Below are 20,593 nucleotides of genomic sequence, written 5' to 3'. Positions count from 1 at the left end.
TTCTTGTGGAGAGGTCAGATCTGAGTCCACCAGGTGCTGGTGTAGAAGCTGGTTTTGACAATTACTAAGGATCTGCTCCCTTATAATCAAATTGTACAATCCTGTAAAGTCCTGTACTTTGCTGCCAAATATCCAGCCCTCCAGAGCCTTAGTAGCACAATCTACAAATTCAGTCCAGTCCTGCGTCTGTGTCTTCTGGGTATCCCTGAACAACAACCTATATTGCTCAGTGGTTAAGCCAAACCCATCAATCAGAGCACTCTTCAGGGCTGAGTAGTTTTTAGCATCCTCCTCACTAACTGTGAGGAGCTTGTCTCTACCTTTTTCTGAAAAGGAGAGCCACAAGATTGCTGCCCACTGACTTTGGGGTACCTGCTGTACTTTGCAAGCCCTCTCCAAAGCAGCTATCCATTTGTGGATGTCATCCCCATCTTTGTAGGGGGCACAATCTTACTTAGGTTTCTATGATCATAGGACCTATCTTTATCCTTAGGGATATTGCTGCCACCAATGGAATCTAATTCACTTAACTTTTGCTCCCTTGCTAAAGCAAGTTTAGCTTGGGCTAGGGCAAGTTCTTCCCTCTCTATTCTGATTTGGACTTCCCTCGTCCTAGCCTGGTGTTCTCTCCTCTGAGGGGAAGTCATTCCCCTCTGAGAACCTCTTGAGGCATTGGAGTGGAGAGATTCACCTGAGTGAGATCTTTCCCTCCTATACCTCTGGTTAAGTCTACTGATAGGTCTGTATGGGGCTTGCCCCTCTCCAGCCCCATGTAGGCTTAGGTTAGCCTGGCTGAGTCTCCTAACTTGAACCTGGCTGTCTACCTCTTCCCCAGAATCTTCCTCCTCCACTACCTCATCATCATCTATGACAGTAGGGTCAGGGGCCTCATCTTCTGTGGAGGGTATGCCTCCCGCATTCCCTGTAGGACCTGTGCTAGAGGCCTTGAGAACCTCAGATTCTTCTAAGAGTTCTATCAGGTGCTGAAGGGTAGGGTTGGAACCCTGTTTCCACTTCCTTGTGGTACACAAGTGTCTCAGTTCTCTGAAGCTGAGTATGTCAAACTTGGAGGGTGCCCTTGGAGGGTCACCTCCCACAGTTAGAGATACACTAGGTTCACCTGTGGCTGACATTGTCTAGTGAGGTGTGGTGTGTGCACCTACTTACACTAAGTGTTTCTTACTAAACCTCTCTAGGAGTTGTAGTCAGAGTGTGCTAGGCCCTTTGGTCTACAACAACTAAGTTCAGTATAACTTAAGTATTCTAAGTCTTATTATATGCACCTATGGTACCTAATGTGATCTTTCAAATGATATCTCAAATATTACAATTGGTAAAACAACAGCAAGCTCAAATCCCACCGCTGCCACCAATGTGAGAAGTTGGCCTGATATGTGATGTCCACTATTCTAGTGGGCACCTTGTATCAGTCCAAACAACCCTTATGGTGATGGTTGTAAAGTCAACCTTATAGATCAGCTATCATAGTGGTAGCATGGACAAAGCAGTCTTAGGCTAAACTCAAGAGGGCATGTGAAGCCAGCTGTTTTACCATATGCAATTCCTTTAATACCAACTGAAAGGACACCACACAGGTTATATATATATATAAAATATATATGCATTTATTACTTAATTAATCCTCTGAACTCTTCATGAGGTCAGAGGCACAAGCACATAACAAGATACTTAATAAACATACAATAAGTTGTACAAAATGCAGTAATGCCCTAGGGGCACTTCGAACCATATACTAAAATAGTGGTATAAGAACCACGTCACGAACAAAGGATATGTGAGTACAAGAAGGGGGTAGGCCCTTACGAACTCAGGACCTGGGTCCGTGAAACAGTACAAAAATAGGGTCGGTCCGAGTTAAAAAGTCTCAAACAGCATTTAGAAATCCAGTTATTTAGTTGGACACACAATCAACGACTTCAATGTAATTTCCTTTAAAGTGTGTTCTTCACAAAAATAAAATATTTATTTCAAGTTCATTGGCATTTATTCATGCAAAGCTTCAGTCAAATTGCAGCCAATGGTTCATTTTGAGGAGATAACAGACATGTAATTGTAAAATCATTACATTCATAAATTCAAAAAAGTGCTCTCGGTGAAGAGGGGAGGGGTGAGTGAAGTGAGGGGGACACGGTAAAGGTGTAGTGACATCTTTATGGCATCATGTTGCAATTGAAAAAACCTTTACAATCAGATCAGTAAGCAAAGGTTCCCAAAATTCATCACACATAGAGGGCGACAAACAATCTCATATTTGAATCCTATGGTGTGAGGAGAGAAAGGCGTAGTTCTACGTTTCGACCCCTGGTTACGCTAAAGGGTTGCTTTCAGCCTCATGTTGGGGTCTTCATCAGGAAAGGGGGAGAGCATCAGAGGACGGTCGGCATCTGTGATCACACAGATGCAGCTCGCCGGTGCCACGGGAATCTACCTACTGAGGTCCCGTTCTAAGTAAAGGAGCACTTGATGTCCCCGGGCGTGAGGAATGATCCCACCGCGCACTCCGGTATCATGCTAATGAGCACACCTTACAAATAAACTTGGGAGCTGTGCCATGGCCCCGCTAAAGACGGTACAGATGCCGACCGTCCTCTGATGCTCTCCCCCTTTCCTGATGAAGACCCCAACATGAGGCTGAAAGCAACCCTTTAGCGTAACCAGGGGTCGAAACGTAGAACTACGCCTTTCTCTCCTCACACCATAGGATTCAAATATGAGATTGTTTGTCGCCCTCTATGTGTGATGAATTTTGGGAACCTTTGCTTACTGATCTGATTGTAAAGGTTTTTTCAATTGCAACATGATGCCATAAAGATGTCACTACACCTTTACCGTGTCCCCCTCACTTCACTCACCCCTCCCCTCTTCACCGAGAGCACTTTTTTGAATTTATGAATGTAATGATTTTACAATTACATGTCTGTTATCTCCTCAAAATGAACCATTGGCTGCAATTTGACTGAAGCTTTGCATGAATAAATGCCAATGAACTTGAAATAAATATTTTATTTTTGTGAAGAACACACTTTAAAGGAAATTACATTGAAGTCGTTGATTGTGTGTCCAACTAAATAACTGGATTTCTAAATGCTGTTTGAGACTTTTTAACTCGGACCGACCCTATTTTTGTACGAACAAAGGATAGGCCTAGGGCTTGGAGAATCGCTGGGGCTACGCTGTACTACCACAGGATAGGGAGCAGGAGGCCCACGGGATGCGTGTGCAGTGTCTTTACACACACGCGAATTACCATAGAGTTAGAATGGGAACGAAAAAATTGCAAACTAGTTCTTTTAGGTCACTTCCGGATGGACAAGGAGAAAGCTACTTGAAAGTTAGACACTAGGATAGTAAATACCCACAGGAGCACCGAAGTACTCGCGTTACCTCACCCACAGGAAGCGGGTGCATAGGTGTCAAAGTGTGTCGGGTTTCGTCGCTGAATCCTATGGAGCCTTGAAGAAAGATGCTGCAGGCGACCAGGAGGTAAGTGTCCGGGTGGATCTAAGGGTGGATCGAGGATGAAGAGTACCTGAAAGCAGAGGGGACAGAGTCTGGGTCACTAGCCAGTGACCAGATAGGAACCAGGAAGGAACCAGGCGATGTCGCGAAGCAATCAGGTGATGTTGTGAAGCTTGTCTCTGCAGCCACGTGGACCAGGAGGTATCGACGATGACCAGGAGCAGGATACGGACTGTCCCACGAAGGCTCTCGCTGTCGGCGGTGTCAGCTTCCGGATTGGAGTCAACAAGCCTTGGCAAAAGCAACCCACGCAAGAATAGAAGATTTGGCTTACGGATCAGACCAGCAAGGTCTGAGGGGCTTCTCCTTTTCAGGGAAGCAGGGGCCAGTCTGGAGCAACCAGACCGGCAGTGTAAATCAAAAGGTTCGTCGTCACAGAGGCTACTAGCCAACGGGCAAGTGACCGGACAGTCGTGTCGAGCAGGAAAATGCAGAAGGACCCCACGCAGAACTCGTGGAGTGTGGAGGGCTGATCTTCGGTGCAGTTGGTGCTCGGGGCTGGGGCTGGGGCTTCTCAATCCCCAATGCACAACTTCGAGGGTGCCTCAGAAGTTGCACGGAAAGCAATTCACTGGCTTTCCAAGATGGCCGGTCCCACGTCTCTCGTCGCCTCCACGGGTCTCAGCTCTGCTGTGTCTGTGGATCGGGCTGTTGGAAGTCTGGAAGTCCGGGTCTTGTCAGGCTCTGTGCTTGGGCTCCGGCGGGAGCGGCGACAAAGCAAACTGTTGATCGCTTGATGGTGCCTGCTTGCACAGGGTGGTCACTCCTTGACCACAAGGGAGATTCTTCAGTCTTCTATCTTCAAGTAGAACGTCGAAGGGTCCAGAGTTTTGTTTCAAGTTTCAGTCAGGATAAATCTAAAGTCTTGGAACTCAGCTCCTACCTATATACCAAATTTAGGGGCTGGATTACCTGCTAGGTCCCTCCTATGGGTGGGACCAGTGAAGGGGGTGGTTACACCCCTTTCCCTTTGTCCAGTTTCGCCCCAGAGCTGGGGCTGGAGTGCCCCAGCACCGGTTTGAACTGCACTATGCATGGGACACCTTGTGTGCCCCAGGCAGTGTCTCATTTCATTCAGCCCTCCATGCTCCAATACACTATAGCCTGTCTGGGGTGGTGCTAGCACCTCCCAAGACAGGAAACCTATTGTCCAAGCCTCCCTCACTGGAAGGACTCCCAGCAGCAGGAGGTCAGACTTGTGTCTGTGGCAGCAGCATCCATTTTGTGATGCTGAGGCTCTGGTTAACTTTAACCGGAATTAGTAGGAACAACATGTCTTCTCCCTCTAGAAGGGTGGAATGCTACCCCTGTCACCAGAACTGGCGAGGGGGTAGTATTCCAAAGCGTATGACACCTTACACGACATGTTTTGATAAAGCCAAACCAAATTTAGCATTCAACCGCGACGATTATAATGCACTTAAGAGTATATGGTATGGCTATATCCTAGAACAGCTATAAGGACATGGTTCCGAAAGCTTCAGACAGGCTCAGCTCATGCTTGAGCCTCATCTCACATAAAACCAAGCACTCTGCCTTCAGGATTTTTAAGGCCTGCCATATGAGTGACTTATAGGTGCATATGTGTCTAGATATAAGGTTAGATATAGGAATACTATACCTAAGCAAGGAGTGATTACACAACCTTGCCCCAGCTGAGTGATCAGCCAGTTGTGTCAGTTTGGAGGGCCAGCCAGGGGTGGAAAAAGATATGCTGCAGCCCCTGGTAGGCCTTGGGTGCACCTATGCCCTGGGTACCTATAGTACACTATACAGGGGCTCATAAGGTGACCCAATATCCAATTGGAGATGTACCTAGAGTACATGGAGTCCATTTTACAGTGAGAGCAGATAGCCTGGGGCCCTGATTAGCAGGTTCCCAGGCCAACTAAGTCGAAAACCAGCTAAACACAAGGCAATAAAACTGGGGTAACCATAGTCCGGTATCCACCTTCCTACAGGCAGCTAAAGCTGTCTTAGTTAGACCGAAAAAGAGAACCTCTTTTCTAACGGTCACAGCCCAATTCTTGCTACCCTTACGCTGACTTATATGGACATCCTCATATTGACTGTGGCCTTAGGTGTCTCACACAGACAGACATAGTGGATAAGGGGTCTAGGTGCTTTTCACCTATCTAAAAGGCTCTAGTGCTGGGTGGACAACTGAAAGCTATCCACTAGTTTATATTGCATCAGTTAAAGAAACACAAACAAAGGTCTTAAATAACTCAGTCATTCCTCACCAGATAGGCAGCACTGTGGGCTAGTGCCAGGCCTGTAGGTTATCTATGGTGATACTATCTGTGCTACCCCTATTTTAGGCTGCTGTCTATGACACACTGTTAAGGCGGCCCCAAACAATTGTCATTCTAGCTACCAGGATATGAACCCAGCAACCGCAAAGGACAAAGGTAAGCTGCTACCTAAGAGTCCTACACTTCAGAAAGATCTATGTGGTTACCTAAATGGACCTGCAATTGAACTCTGTAGCTCTTGGTGGAGTCCTATATGGACGGACTCCACCAATGCAGAGGGCCTCCAATTGAGTGCTCAAGTTCAGTCATTCTCTGTTTCGACTTTTTCAAACCCTCTTTCGCCCTATGCCAACCTTTCGGCTGAAGTAGGGTCTGCCCCAATGGCCTGCTGACTAGTAGTAGTGTGTAAAATTGTGAAGACTTGCAGATTCACATATTTCTTTTTAAACTACAGTGGCTACGCCAAGTACGTAGGTCCAATGGAATAACAAGCTTTGGCAGAACCAATAGGTCTCGCCTATGCAAGACTTATTGGTTTTGCCAATATCTTTTACCCATGTTGTACCCCAGCATTGCTGCTGTTCTGAATTGCCTAAACGTTCGTGGGGTAAAGGAGAGTGGACTGTAATAAAGTTGGGTAGAGTGGAGTAGAGTGGAGTCTTATGGAGAGGTGCAGAGAATCTTAGAGTGGCGTGGATTGGTGTAGAGTAGAGTTGAGTTGAGTGGAGTGGAGTGAAGTGGAGTGTCATGGAATGGCATACAGCGGAGTGGTGTCGAGTGTTATGGAATGTCGTGGAGGTGTGTAATAAAGTGGAAGGGCGTAGAAAGGAGTTGAATGGTGTAGTGTGTCAGAGAGTATAGTGGAGTGGAGTGGAGTGTTGTAGAGTGGAGTGCCATAGATTGGAGTAGAGTGGACTAAAGTGAAGTGGTGTAAAGTATAGTGAGCAGAGTAGATTGGTGTAGAATGAACTGATTTTGAGTAAGGTGGTGTAGAGTCCATTGGGATAGAGCGGAGTAACGTAGAGCAGAGTCATAGAGTAGATTGTTTCAGAGTAGTGAAATGGCATAGAGTGGAGTGGTACAGAATAGAGTTTAGAGTGCAGTGGCATAGAGTAGAGCAATGTAGAGTGCAGTGGTCCAGAAAGGATTAGAGTGGGGTAGAGTATAGTCACGTGGAGTTTAGTGATGTAGAGTTTATTGGCCTAGAGTGCAGTAGAGTGGCATAGCATTGAGTAGTGCAGAATAGAGTGCAGTGGCATAGAGTGCAGTGATAGAGTGTAGTGGTGCAGGGTAGAGTGGTAGCTGAAAGAGACTATTATTTATAAATTCCTCACCTTATAATTACCCCCAGGCGTCAGACTGGATCCGGAGAATTTTTTCTTCAGCAGTACTCCTGCACGTCGGTAGGCGGCGTTGGTCGACTCCACTTTTGTCGTTGGCATTGTGTTCACCGGAATGACGTTGCGGTGTCTACTTAGACGCCGCCTCTGCAAGCTGACGCCAGTTCTTTCTTTTTCCGTGGCAGCCAGTGCAGATCCGGAGAGAGCGGTATCGCTAGTCATTTTTTGACTGTCTTTTTTCGACTTTTGTCAACTTCTTTTTCGAGTCGTTTGACTCCTGGTGCGCAGGGATGTCACATCGGCGGACCAGCATCAAGCCTTGTGGCACCTGCCACATGCCGATGTCGGTGACGGATCCTCATATAGTGTGCCTCTGGTGTCTGGAGCGCGACCTTGACCCGAAGTCGTGCTCCGACTGTCGAACCATGGCCCGAAGTCATTGGGGGAGCAGACCCGAAAGCTTCTGGAGGCCCAGCAGTCGGCTGCACGCCGCTCGAGGTCACAGTTGAGTGGGAGGTCGCGGGACCGTTTGAGGAGCCATCACCACCACTCCTCATCGAAGTCTTTGGGTAAGCACAAAAAGAAGGCAAAGGAGCACCGTCGCTCTTTACGTTCTCCCTGTCCGTTTGCCGACGTGACACAGGATGCTTAAGCTAGTCGTCCGGCTCTGCTCGCGAAGCATGTTGGGTCGACTCTGAGCTTCCTTCCCTTTCCGGGAGCCGGAGCGACCCCTGTCCAACTTCGTAGTTTTTATGAAGCCCTCCATTCCATCTTTGGGAAGCCTGACTCCACTGGCGTGCGTTCGGGCCCCGCGGACTCTGCTGGGGGTTCTAGGCCTTTGATGCTGGCGGCTATGGCTCCAGGGCCCCCAGGGATCCAGGTCTGGATCCGGATTGGAACCGGTTGACCTTACAACACCTCCGGCGTCGAATCCATTGACAACACCTCCGCCCCTTCCTACACCGGTTTTGTCCCCAACCGACGTCGACCCTATCCTCCCCCTCGACATGGACACGGAGGCGGAATGACGTTGACCGGTACTTTTGTGCCCTTGTTCTACCCTGCTGTTCCCTATCGCCCTGAGAGGCAACCAGGGGAGGTTGAGGAGGACTGGGAGGGGTCTGTGGATCCTCTGGGAGATTAGTTGAAAGAACTGAACTGGAGAGAGGAGTTGGGTGAGGCCAGTGGTCTGGACACTTTTCCAGGCCTTGACATGCTTTCTCCCCCTACCGTGGCTACGGAGGAGGATGCATCATATGTAGTGGTGTTGCGTATAACGGCCGAGGCCTTACACCTCGAGCTTCGTATGGTGGCGGTCAGGACTAAGCTCCTGACCGTGGTGCTTCAATCGATAGCGGCCTTTTCGGAGCCCCTGTTGCCGTTCAATGAGTCCCTCATGGACATCCTTCTGGACACTTGGCTGGATAGGATGATTGCCCAACGCCACTGCCCGGCCCCGGGCAACCCCATTTTCCTCTCCCAACACCCTACCCCCGAGAGTTTGGTGGTTCAAGCCTCTACTTCCAAGGGCTCATTCCCTACGGCTCCACTTGATAGGGAATCCAAGAAGCTGGATCACTTTGGGAAAAAGATGTTTTCTTCCGCCAGCTTAGGACTGCGGTTGGTGAACACTGCATATCTCTTGAGCCGCTACACCCGCCTTCAACTGGCTGTTGAAGGCGGGCTCGCCCCAGGCTGCCGTTTCCTACCTCCAGACTACGGCGGACCTCCTGCATTTGCTGGGGTTCACTATCAACGTGCCAAAGTCACACCTGATTCCCTCTCAGAAGCTCTTTTTCATTGGAGCTGTTCTGGACACAATGCAGTTTTGGGCTTATCCTCCCGAAGAGCGAGTCTGGGATATTCGGGCTATGATTCCGATCTTTCAGCCTCTATCCTGGGTTTCGGTCAGAATGACCCTGAGGCTACTGGGCCTCATGCCTTCCTGCATTTTGCTGGTGGATTATGCCCGGTGGCATATGCGGGCTCTGCAGTGGGACCTGAGGTTCCAGTAGGCACAGCATCAGGGGAATCTTTCCGATTGCATCTACATCTTGGAGGACACTGCACACCAATTACAGTGGTGGCTAACGAACCAGGATTGGGTCAAATGCAGATCCCTCTCCCTTCCCCAACCAGAGTTCATGGTGGTGACAATTGCGTCACTCTTGGGATAGGGCGGCCACATGGGGGAGGCGAAGATCAGAGGCCTCTGGTCCCCGGCGGAGTCCGGGCTCCCCATTAACATTCTGGAGCTTTGGGTGATTCGTCTTGCACTGAAAGCTTCCTTCCTTCTGTCAAAGGAAGAGTAGTGGAGGTGTTCACAGACAACACCACTGCCATGTGGTACTGCAACAAACAGGGCCGGGTGGGGTTGTTGACCCTATGTCCGGAGGTTCCTCAACCTTTGGGCATGGCTGGAACATGGTGGTTCAACACTTAGCAGGTTCACTGAACGCCAGGGCGGACAAACTCAGCAGCAGGTGCATGGTGGATCACGAATGGCGTCTTCACTCGGAGGTGGTGCAAGGTCTCTTTCAGAGGTGGGGAGAGCCTTGGTTAGATCTATTCGCCAATGAAGAGAACACGCAATGTCAGCAGTTCTTTGCGTTGGAATTCCCAAGGCGGCACTCGCTAGGCAAAGATTTTCGTTGCGAGTGGAGTTGCAGTCTTCCATACGCCTTTCCGCCTATACCACCTCTGCCCAGAGTGCTGAAGAAGATCAAGCGTGACCGGGCCCAAGTCATTCTTGTGTCTCCGGACTGGGCACGAGGAGTCTGATATCTCAAGCTCTTGAACATGGCCATCGATCCTCTGATCAGACTGCCTCTTCGGGAGGATCTTCTGTCGCAGCAACAGGGGACAGTCCGCCACCCTAAACTGTACAGCCTCCACCTCCTTGCATGGAGATTGTGCAGCGGCTATTGACAGCTTTCAACCCTATTCCTGAAGTCTGTAACGTTGTCTTGGCAGCCAGGGGTCCCTCCACCAAAACAGTATACGCCTGTGAGTTGAACAAATTTGTGGCATGGTGCACAGCAAAGGATGTGGATCACCTTTCTGCCCTCCTTTCAGAGGTTCTCCTCTTCATTCTTTCCTTGGCGCAGCAGGGCTCTGCTCGGGACACTTCCAAAGGCTATTTTTCAGCCATGTTGGCCTTCCTTTGCCTTCTCTTTTCAAGTCCCCTATTGTAAATAGATTTCTTAAGGGCATTACTCACCTCTTTCCTACTATTTCTTTCATAATGCTCCAGTGGGACTTGAATCTGGTCTTAACATACCTTATGTGTGCTCCCTTCAAGCCACTACATAATTGTCCTCTCGGACTCTTGACCTTAAAGACTGCTTTTCTGGTTGCCATCACCTCTGCTCGCAGGGTGAGTGAGTTTCAGGCTCTTTCTTCTAAACCTCCTTTCCTTTCTGTTCATCCGGGCAAGGTTGTCCTTCGAACTAGACCTTCTTTTCTTCCCAAAGTAGTTACTTCTTTCAATTAGGATAGACCATCACTTTTCCCACCTTCTTCCCGCCCTCACCCTTCCAAGGAGGAGGAAAGACTCCACTGTCTGGATCCAAAACATGCATTATCCTTTTATTTGGATCGCACAAAACAATTCTGGGTGGACGATCAACTCTTTGTTGGCTATGTGGGCACCAAGAAAGGTAGGGCTGTGCAAAAACGGAGCATCTCTCGATGGGTCATCCTTTGCATTAAGATCTGCTACTCCTTGGCCAAAAAGGAGCTGCCGGCAGGACTGCGCGCCCATTCCACCAGAGCGACGGCAGCCACTACTCCATTGGTACGTGGAGTCCCCCTCAGTGGCATCTGCCAGGCAGCCACGTGGGTATCACTTCACACTTTACTAAGCATTACCGCCTGGATAGTCCAGTTCGGAGAGACGGCTTCTTTCGCCGTTCGGTTCTCCAGGATTTTCTGGTTTGAGCTTAGTTCGCAGACCCACCTCCGGGGTTGGTATTGCTGGTGTATCTATTCTAAGGTGAGGAATCCATAACTAATAGTCTCTTTCAGATGAACAGGTTACTTACCTTCAGTAACGATATATCTGTAAGAGACATATATTAGTTATGGATTCCTCACTGCCCCACACATCCTCCCCTTTCTGCGAACTGACTTCTAGGGTAAGGAACTTCCCTTCAGGGCCCTAGTTTTGTGCACCAGTGGTCAGTGTCTTGCATGGCTCTGAGCTTCTGGCGTGGAATGTCGTGTAAAGAATTGACGTCCACACGGGCGGCGTCAAAGTAGATACTGCGACGTCATTCTGGCAAAAATTACGCCAACGACAAACACAGAGTCGACCGACACCACCTACTGATGCACAGGGGTACTGCTGAAGAAAAAATTCTCTGGATCCAGTCTGACACCTGGGGGTAATTCTAAGGTGAGGAATCCATAACTAATATATGTCTCTTACAGATATATCTTTACTGAAGGTAAGTAACTTGTTCGTTGAGTTTAGTGGCGAAAAGTGCAGTCTTGCAGATTAGAGTGGCATAGAGGGCAGTGGCATAGCATAAATTGGCATAGAGTGGTGCTGAGTACAGTGGTGCAGTGGCGGAGATTTCTGTGGTACATATAAGAGTGGGATAGACTGCATTGGCATAGAGAAGAGTGGTGCAGATTAGAGTAGAGAGGCATAGAGTGAAGTGGTGTAGAGTGCAGTGTCAGAGTACAGTGGTGCAGAGTAGATTCGAGTAGCATAGAGTGGACTGGTGTAGAGAGTAGTGGTGTAGAGTGCACTGGTATAGAGTGCACTAGAGTGGCGTAGAGTAGTGCTAAGTAGAGTGCAGTGGCACAGAGTAGAGTGGCAAAGAGTGCAGTGTTGCAGAGTTGTGTCGTAGAGTGCAGTGGTGTAAAGTGGTAGAGAGTAAAGTGAAGTAGAGTGAAATGGTGTAGAGCAGAATGGCATAGAGTGTTGCAGAATTGAGGATAGTTGTATAGAGTGCAGTGGTGCAGAGTAGATTGGCATAGAGTGTATTGGTTTTGAGTAAAGTGGTAGAGTGAATTGGCGTAGAGGGCAGCAGCGTAGAATACAGTGGGGTAGAGTGGATTGGCACAGGGTAGACTGCAGTGGTGTAGAGTGGAGCGGAATGGCGCATAGTGGAAGAGAGTGGCATAGAGTGCAGTGGTGTAAATTGTTTCAGAGCACAGTGAAGTAGCATAGCATAGAGTAGAGTAGAGTAGATCAGAGTGGCTTTGAGTGAATTGTCATAAAGGGCAGTGGTGCATAGTGGAGTTGTGTGGGCTAGAGTGCATTGGCGTAGAGTTGAAAGGCGTTGATTGAAGTGCTGTAGATTAGAGTGGTGCAGAGTCTAGTGCAGTGACGTAGTGTGGAGTGGCATAGTGTGAAGTGGTGCAGTGTATAGTGCAGTGGCACAGTGTGGAGTGACTTAGTGTAGAGTATGCATGGAGAGATAGCACACTGCCATTGCAGACATTGCATTTCAATTAAAATAACTATTACATTTGCACACACATACATAGAAGTATTCAGCACACAAATGATGTGTGGAAATGTCATCACTTAGTGTATTGATTTGTTTTTAGCATATCAAATATTTGTTTCCACCTCACTTCAGAATTACCCAAAAATGTGCTTCATTTGTGCTTTCCATATTCTGAAATATCTGTTTATTTACAGACATTTACATTTTGTTTCGTGGAAGAAAAAAACATTGTACAGCACACCGAGTAGGCAATATGACTGTCACATAAATCGTCTGACATTTGACCTCTGTCTTTGAATGCACAGCAAATGTGACCGGATAAGAGCAAGATTTAAAGGCCTGTTTATGGAAATTCAGTAGTGGTGGAAGAATACAGTAAATAGAGTTTATGAAAGGGAAGGGACTAACTCAAGCTGGACAGCCTAAAGCCAAGCATGCAAATAGAAAGCAAGCAAATGTTAAGCAGTGGGTGGAATGCATTCTCAGGGAGGCTTTCGGAATGTCCCCATAGATCTTGTTAGCAAACAGCATTGGGCTAGTGCCATGCTCCCTCAACCAAGTTAAATCCCCACTGGTCTGGTCCAGCCTATCATCCCACCTTGCTGAACCCTACACAGCCCCTCATCCCTTCATATCTCCCAGGAAGGTGTAGCCTGCTGATTGACTATTTCTTACTCCACATCTCCCGCCAATGGACATTCGAGACCAGGAAGTGGTCAAGGGGAGGACATGTTGTAGATTTTTACTGTGCTTTGCATAGTGTGTTTAAATCAGAAAACATTGGCCTGTGGCTGTGTTGTTTTAATTTTAGAATGAACATGCTTTCTCCCCACTACCCCTCCACCCCCCACTCCAGACTTCATTTATTCACTTACCAACAACAAGGCACACCTTGGCAGCCCCACTTACGTCCTATTTTCCAAGACACCGTCTGTACTTATTAAACTCACCCCCTTTAGACCAGGCCATGCCACTCCCACCTATAGAGCAAAACAGCAGTTAACTAGGACTTCACTGGTGAATATTAATCATTTAATTTTATGTTCACCCTATAAGGGAGAAAGCTCTCCCATGTAAATGAAAGATATTGGCAAAATCTGCAGATTCACTGATGTGTGTAAGTGCTTATGTGTTGATTTAGAGCCTAGGCTGCCAAGGTTTGAATTAAATTCCAAGTTTCGCCATAATTTAGATGATGTGTTTTCCTTCTAGTATTCATCCTCGAGATAAGCAAAGTGTTGCACAGAGATTAGTTTTGGGAGCAAGAGCCGTGGCCTATGGCGAAAAAGGAATTGAATTTCAGGGCCCATTTCCCAAAGATATCATCGTTGTTGAAAATGAGGCATACATGAACATAACTTACAATCAAAAGCTGCTTATAAAGTCCACCAGCTGCAGCATATTTGAGGTAAGAACACATATTGAATCAGTACAATTTATGATTGCATTTATAATATATGGATATTTTGGGTGTATGAAGGAATTATTACTACTTCATGGTGTGTATGTGCAAAGCCCAGTACTACCTAAAAAGGCCTGGTGGGCTTGTTATATATGGATCATGCAACATTTGTTTTTTTAGAGTCTGAAAAATAAACATGTCTAGAGAAACGACAGCTTCATATGGTCTCTCTTGTGACTAATACATGTCCATAGAGATCTGTTGAAGGACAATACATTTTTTGTTTTAAATATTTTATTTTATTTTCAGTAGTAATACTCACAATACATACATAGAACAGTAAAGCCTGGAGATACAAAATCCTAGGAACATGTAGTCAAAGGCACTTTAACACGTAGATCTTGAATCTTCCAGTATGAAATATTGTTGGTGGTCCCCTGTGATGCAAAAGCATTAATATAGCAGAAAACATCTGCTAAATTAGTAATATAGGTAATCTGTGGTGATCGCCTGTGATTCAACAAAATTAATATAACAGAACCGCTGAATTAGCAAGGCAGATACTGATACAAAAATGGAGGAATATGAAGTTGGTTGGAGGTGGGTATTGTATCGGATCTTATATCATCACCTTAGTAAGGCTAAGTAACATGTTGAGCAAAACTTCAGATGGGTAAATTAGCAGGGATATGAGCAGGTAGGAGAGGGCTATGGAGAAAACCATGTGGCACAGTCATAGGGTTCTTAAACGGCAATCTGTAAAAAGGCTAAGAGGATTATTGTGTGTTGTGTATGAAGGTATCCAGTGTTCTCCACATGTGTTGTGTAGTAGTGGGGTGATTAGCGGGCTTCGATTGAGTAATGTGTGTTCTTCTGATGTAGGTAACCCAGGCACACCGTGTGTGGTAGGAAACGTTGTTAGGAGATTTCCACTCTAACAGGATCACTTTGAGTACAATAAGAATAAGTAGATCTAAGAGGGCAAGCTCTAAGTCTGGGAGGTCAATAGAGGTCACAGCTCCATATGGACCCAGCATAATTGTTGGAAAATCAAGTAGTATGGGCATATTGAAAATTTTGCTTAGTAGGATAGGGATATATTCCCAGTGGGAAGTCAGCCATTTGCATTTAAATAACATATTCTGGATCACCACTGGCTTCTTTACATGTGCAGCAGATGTCAGCTTCCTCATGCCTATTACCATTCCTGGGGTATAGGCCATCAACATTTACTCTCTAGCCACCTATATCCTGGGCTTTTCTTTCAATCTGACTCCTGCTGTTACCCCTCTCTTGGCAATAAGCTTTGATGCCACGGCACCTGTTTTTTGTTGGCCTTCCTCTTTTCCTTTTCCCTTGAGTGTTCCAGGTCAGGGCTTGCCTGGTGGTGTTTGATGCAGACTTGCCTATCCAGCCCCAGCTACTTTTCATTATTTCTTCATGAGCATGAAGTTGGAAAGTCGACTGCCATCGGTCATTGTTACTGATGAGGTTTGGCCAGCGGATTTGAAGGATTTTCCTCAGGCAGGTGTTGATGAAGGTCTGGGCTTTATTGGTGGTGGTCACTGTTGTCCTCCAAGTCTCTGCTCCATACAGGAGGACCGATTTTATGTTGGCATTTAAGACCTGATTTTAGTTTGCAGCGTTAGGTCCTTGGAGCTCCAGATCTCTTTAGCTGAATGAAGACAGCCCTTGCTTTGTCGATCTTGCCTTTCTGTCCTCATCTGTGCCGCCCTGCTCGTCTATGACACTGCCCAGGTAGGTGAAGGCCTTAATCTTTTCTAGTGCATCTCCTGCAAGAGTGACTGCAGTTGTGCTGGCTGTGTTAGCTTTGAGGATATTGTTTTTTCCCCTAGGAATGTTGAGACCAAGTTGGGCTGATGTGGCTGCTACCTTGTCAGTCTTCTCTAGGATCTTCAGATGGGTATGGGAGAGTAGGGCCAGGTCATCTGCAAAGTCCAGGTCATTGAGCTTCATGCAAAGTGTCCACTTGATCCCATTTCTTCACCTTGCTGTGAATATCTTCATGATCCATTCTATGGCCAGCAGGAAGAGAAAAAGCGAGAGGGAACAACCCTGGCAGACTCCGGTCCTCACTTTGAAGGCTTCCGTGAGTTGTCCCCCATGGACTATCTTGCTGGTCATTTAATCATGAGTTCCTGATGATTTGTAAGAGTTACCTGGCACACCCTAGTGACAGAGTAGTTTCCCAAGTGTCTCTCTGTCCAGGTTGTTGAATGCCTTCTCATAGTTGATGAAGTTGACATAGAGGGGGTAGTTCCATTCCATCGACTATTCAATGGTGAGGTGCAGTGTTGCAGTCTGATCTATCTTTGCGGAAGCGAGCTTGGTGATCTCGCAGATGTCAGAGTGTCGGTTTTAGTTTGAGGAGCTTAGTTGGGGTCCAGTATAAAAAGTGAGAGTGGCAAAGAATTTTGTTTGTATTAACGAGGGTACAAGTTTGTCCTGTAATGAGTTGGAGTATATTTTAAGCCAAGTTTCCTCAGAAGGAGGTGTTCTGCCTTTGTTTAGGAAGTATGAAGAAAGCAAACACAAAGAGATGATGGATATAGCTCTGAAACTTTCCCCCAGTAACTATTAGATCTGGGTTGAATCCATCATCATACTTTAGCTCACTTCGCCACCCCAGCCATATGCAAATCAGTCTTGACCCTGTTACTCATGGGACCAGTCCAACCGAACTGCCAAGCCAGGTCTTGCTCCCTATGCTACCGGTTTCAAGCTAGCCTGGCTGGGTCCAAACTGGAATGGCGTGGCGAGCAAAATAATGATGGATTAAACCCAGATCTGTGACTGGGGGTGAATATTTGACAGTGTTCCACATTCCATCCATCATCTTTCTGTGTTGCATTTTCACCCCAAGTGGGAACGGTATGCCCAGAAGTGGATCCCATGCTTGCTCTGCCACCGATTTCAAGCTAGCCTGGCTGATATGGGGTGATGCCCCAAAACCGGTCCCAGTATGCTTGTTTTACGGTCCAGAGAGGAACTAGACTGGCAGTTCGGGCTGGACTGTTCCCACGGGGAACAGAGTCGCGGCTGATTTGCATATGGCTGGGTCCAAACTGAAATGGCATGGCGAGCAAAATAACTATGAGTTAAACCCAGATTTGTGACTGGGGGTGAATGTTTGACAATGTTCTGCATTCCATCCATCATCTTTTTGTGTTGCACAGAAAGTATGAAGACCATTTGAACTGAATGTCACTGATAGAATGTTCAATGGCAATGACTATCACTTTGTAAATTTTGGAATCAACCTGATCCCCTAATTACATACGTGTGAGAGAGGTAAATTATGTTTATTTAGAAAGTGGACTCAGTTTGGATAGCTTTACCCTGATTTTTAGAAAATCACTAAAAGGTATGCATTATGAATGTTGTATTTCTCTTGTAGGGTGGCAGAGGTTAAAGGTTTGGTACTTGTGAAAAGATCCACTATGAGGGAGATGCCTTTATTGGCCATTTTGGTCCCATTTTTAGTGAGCTTGCAGTGTGTGTAGTTTCTTATTGTTCCAAAGTGAAATGAAATAGGATTTACTGATGTTGGATGAGAGAACCCTGTCTAGCATTGGTAGTACTTTAATTGAGTCTTTAATAATATATATAGAGTGGAAGAAATTATGGTGGGACTTACTCCAGATCACAATTAATGAGAAGGGTTCACTGAGATTTTGTTATATAATAAGTCTGCGGTCCCCACTGGAGGATCATTTTCAAGTCAACGAGCACTCTGAGCAGCTCAACGAGGAGTGCTGTCTAGTAATTGAACCAGTCCAGGAGATTGCATACTCTGTTCCAGGGCAAACATCTGAGTTTTTAAAACTGATTTCAGGCTTCTTGCACCATAAGAAGTCAGAGGTAATTCTATCCATGGTTGGGAAAAAGACTTGGAGAGGCGGACCGACAACATGCTTGAAAGGAAATTGACCAAAAGGGGTCAATATCATTTTTTAAAGTTTCCAATTTGCCCCACCATGAAAAATGTTTAGGGGCCATGCGGTCAGTAAATCTTTAATGTTGTCAAATGTTTTTAGTTTGTTCTGTGTAATGGATTCTGATAGGTTGCCACAGAACTAGAAACCTAAGTATTTGATAAATTTGATAGCCATTGAAATTTCAAGGAGCCAATAGAGGAAGGTGGGCAGTGAATATTGGGGGTGAAACTCCAGTTCTATATATGTTTAAGATGTAGCCTGAAAAAGCTGAATATTTCCTAATAATTTTTACGATGACAGGTATGGCAACATCCGGAGTTTCCGAAAAGATCAAGATGTCATCTGCATACGCTGCAGTTTTAAAGCCTGTGTTTCCAAAGTTGAGGCCAGCAATATCATTTGACTTACTGGTCATTAACAGCTGTGGATCAAAAGCCAGGAGAAACAACGGGGGGGAAGGAGATGATATCCTTGATGGGAGCCTTGTTGCATAGTTAAAGGTGCAGATTTAGCGCCATTGATTTTTATTCTCGTGATAGGGTTAGCATAAAGTGCCATAGTCCTTTTAATATAGAGATTGCTTGGATTGTATCTTTTTAAGCTGCAACTAAAGTATGTTCATGAGACCATGTTACAGGCTTTTTATGCATCCAGCGTACTGGCCGCTTCTCCTGGTGATAGACTAAGAGATGTTTTTTCAACAATGTGACAAAACTTTTGGATGTTATTGCTTGCTAGTCTTTCCTTCATGAAGCCTGCTTGAGTAACATGGATTAACTTAGTAATCAAAGGTGCTAGGCATAAGGCTAGAAATGTTATCAAAAACTTTGTTTTCCATGTTTATTACTGAGATTGGTCTAAAGTTCTTGGGGTCAGAGTGGTCTTTCCCATCTTTGGGGATGACCACGATTATGGCTTCAGCAGCAGTGCCATTTACTTTCCCAGATGAGGCAAAAGTGATTAGGGACTGCTTACTTCGAGTAGGTCATTTATTGTAGGGGCAAATGTCTTATAGAAACTCATGGGTAGACCCTCCAGGCCTGACGCTTTACTGGATGGAATAAGAATAATTGTGTTCAGATTTTGCGTTTCTTCAAATATTTGTTTAGCATGAGTTCATCTGAGTTAGAGATAGTTTTCATTGGTAGAGTTTGGAGACATTTGAAGGCACACATCTTTAGATGTGAATGGAGTGTATAGCTCAGCATAGAATTCATAGAAGACACTCAGAATATCTTCCAGTTTTGTTTTAGTTGCTCCATGGTGGTCCCTAATGCTCGAGATAAGGGAAGTCTTCCCTTTGAACTTAAAGTTGGCTGCCAATGATTTCCTGGCTTTATTTAGATAGAATAGGTTTTTCCCTTTCTGGGCAAGGAACTAGAGGTGGGCTTCTTTTCTGACCTTATTCTACTCATATTAGAGGTGTTTAAAGGGATAATAGAACTGAGGGATCTTTGAATTGCCCATATAAAATGTCTTTGGATTTTTTGTTAGAGGTTAATTTGTCAAAAGAGGATTTGATTTATTTGTTTTTTCCTAGCCATACATACGGCTGATTACTTGACCCCTAAAAGAGTACTTTAACGCATCCCATAAGGTGACAGGAGAGGAAACAGATAAACTATTCTCTTGTATATAGAGTACAAGTTCTTCATGCAAATCCTGTACAACTTCCTCACGGTCTAGGTTTTCCATGTTCATGTACCAAGAACGGTTTTTATTTTGTGGGGTCTGAATCTGAAGGGTGAATATAATGGCCACGTGGTCAGAGAGTGTGGTGGGTTCAGTGGTCATCAATAGGGTATTTTGGAGAAGAGAAGGGTCCACCTGTAGGTAGTCAATTCTTGAGAAACTGTTGGTGGAGGGTGAGGGAAGTAAAGTCATTGCCTCTGGGGTTATGTAATCTCCAGACGTCAGTAAAACCGTGGGTTATGCATTCTTTATTTGCTTTGGGGGTTCTATACTTAGAAGTGGAGTGTCTATCCAGAATAGTGTCCATCGACAAATTGAAATCACCTCCAATAACAACTCAAGCATTAGGAGGTAGAAGTAGTTCTAGTTTAGCAGTCAGCGTAGACCAGATATGTGGGTCATAATTGTTGGGTGCATAGATGTTTACTGCATGTAGTTCTGTGTCATTGTTTTGTAGACGGCTAACCAACCATTGTGATCCTACTCAGAAGCAAAAATCAACATTATAGCGTTTTGTTAGATTAAGGTAATCACATAATTTTTCTTGCAAATTGCTGGCGAGCAGACAAGATCATCAACCCCACCCAGTACGCAACGGCAATGCTTCCCAATAATTAATCCTGGTTTCTTGGAGAAATACAATGTTCCTATTGAGTGTGTGACAATATTCAGTGACCTTGCGCTTCACTGGGTGATTTAGGTCTTTGGTGTTGTGGGAGATTATTTTTAAGCCAAAATCTACTGGCCAGGTCTAGGTTTGGTAAACTGCTGGGTGTTGTGAGATGCTGTGAAAACTAGCTAAAGTGCTACAGTTTAACAGTAGGGGTCGGGCCACATGGCTCAGAGAGAAATCACTATAGAAAGGGGAAAAGTAAACAGGGAGAGGAAATACTTTGGGGAAAATGTAAAACTGTAGTTACTCCCTTGAGGAGGGAGGTAGGAG

General features: G+C 45.9%; 1 protein-coding gene across 1 annotated transcript in view; it reads left to right on the top strand.

Annotated features, from left to right (window-relative positions):
• Positions 1–20,593, top strand: part of SIAE (sialic acid acetylesterase) — a 423,980-nt gene that overhangs the window by 393,034 nt on the left and 10,353 nt on the right. Inside the window, exon 11 of the mRNA XM_078681912.1 lies at positions 13,810–14,005. Within this exon, the coding sequence (XP_078538038.1) occupies positions 13,810–14,005 (196 nt within the window). The remainder of the gene's footprint in view (positions 1–13,809; positions 14,006–20,593) is intronic.

The sequence above is a fragment of the Lissotriton helveticus genome, chromosome 3_1 (genome assembly GCF_964261635.1).
Source record: "Lissotriton helveticus chromosome 3_1, aLisHel1.1, whole genome shotgun sequence".
Taxonomy (NCBI): Eukaryota; Metazoa; Chordata; class Amphibia; order Caudata; family Salamandridae; genus Lissotriton; species Lissotriton helveticus.
The sequence above is the reverse complement of the archived record's forward strand: the minus strand, read 5'-3'. Positions and strand labels throughout refer to the sequence as shown.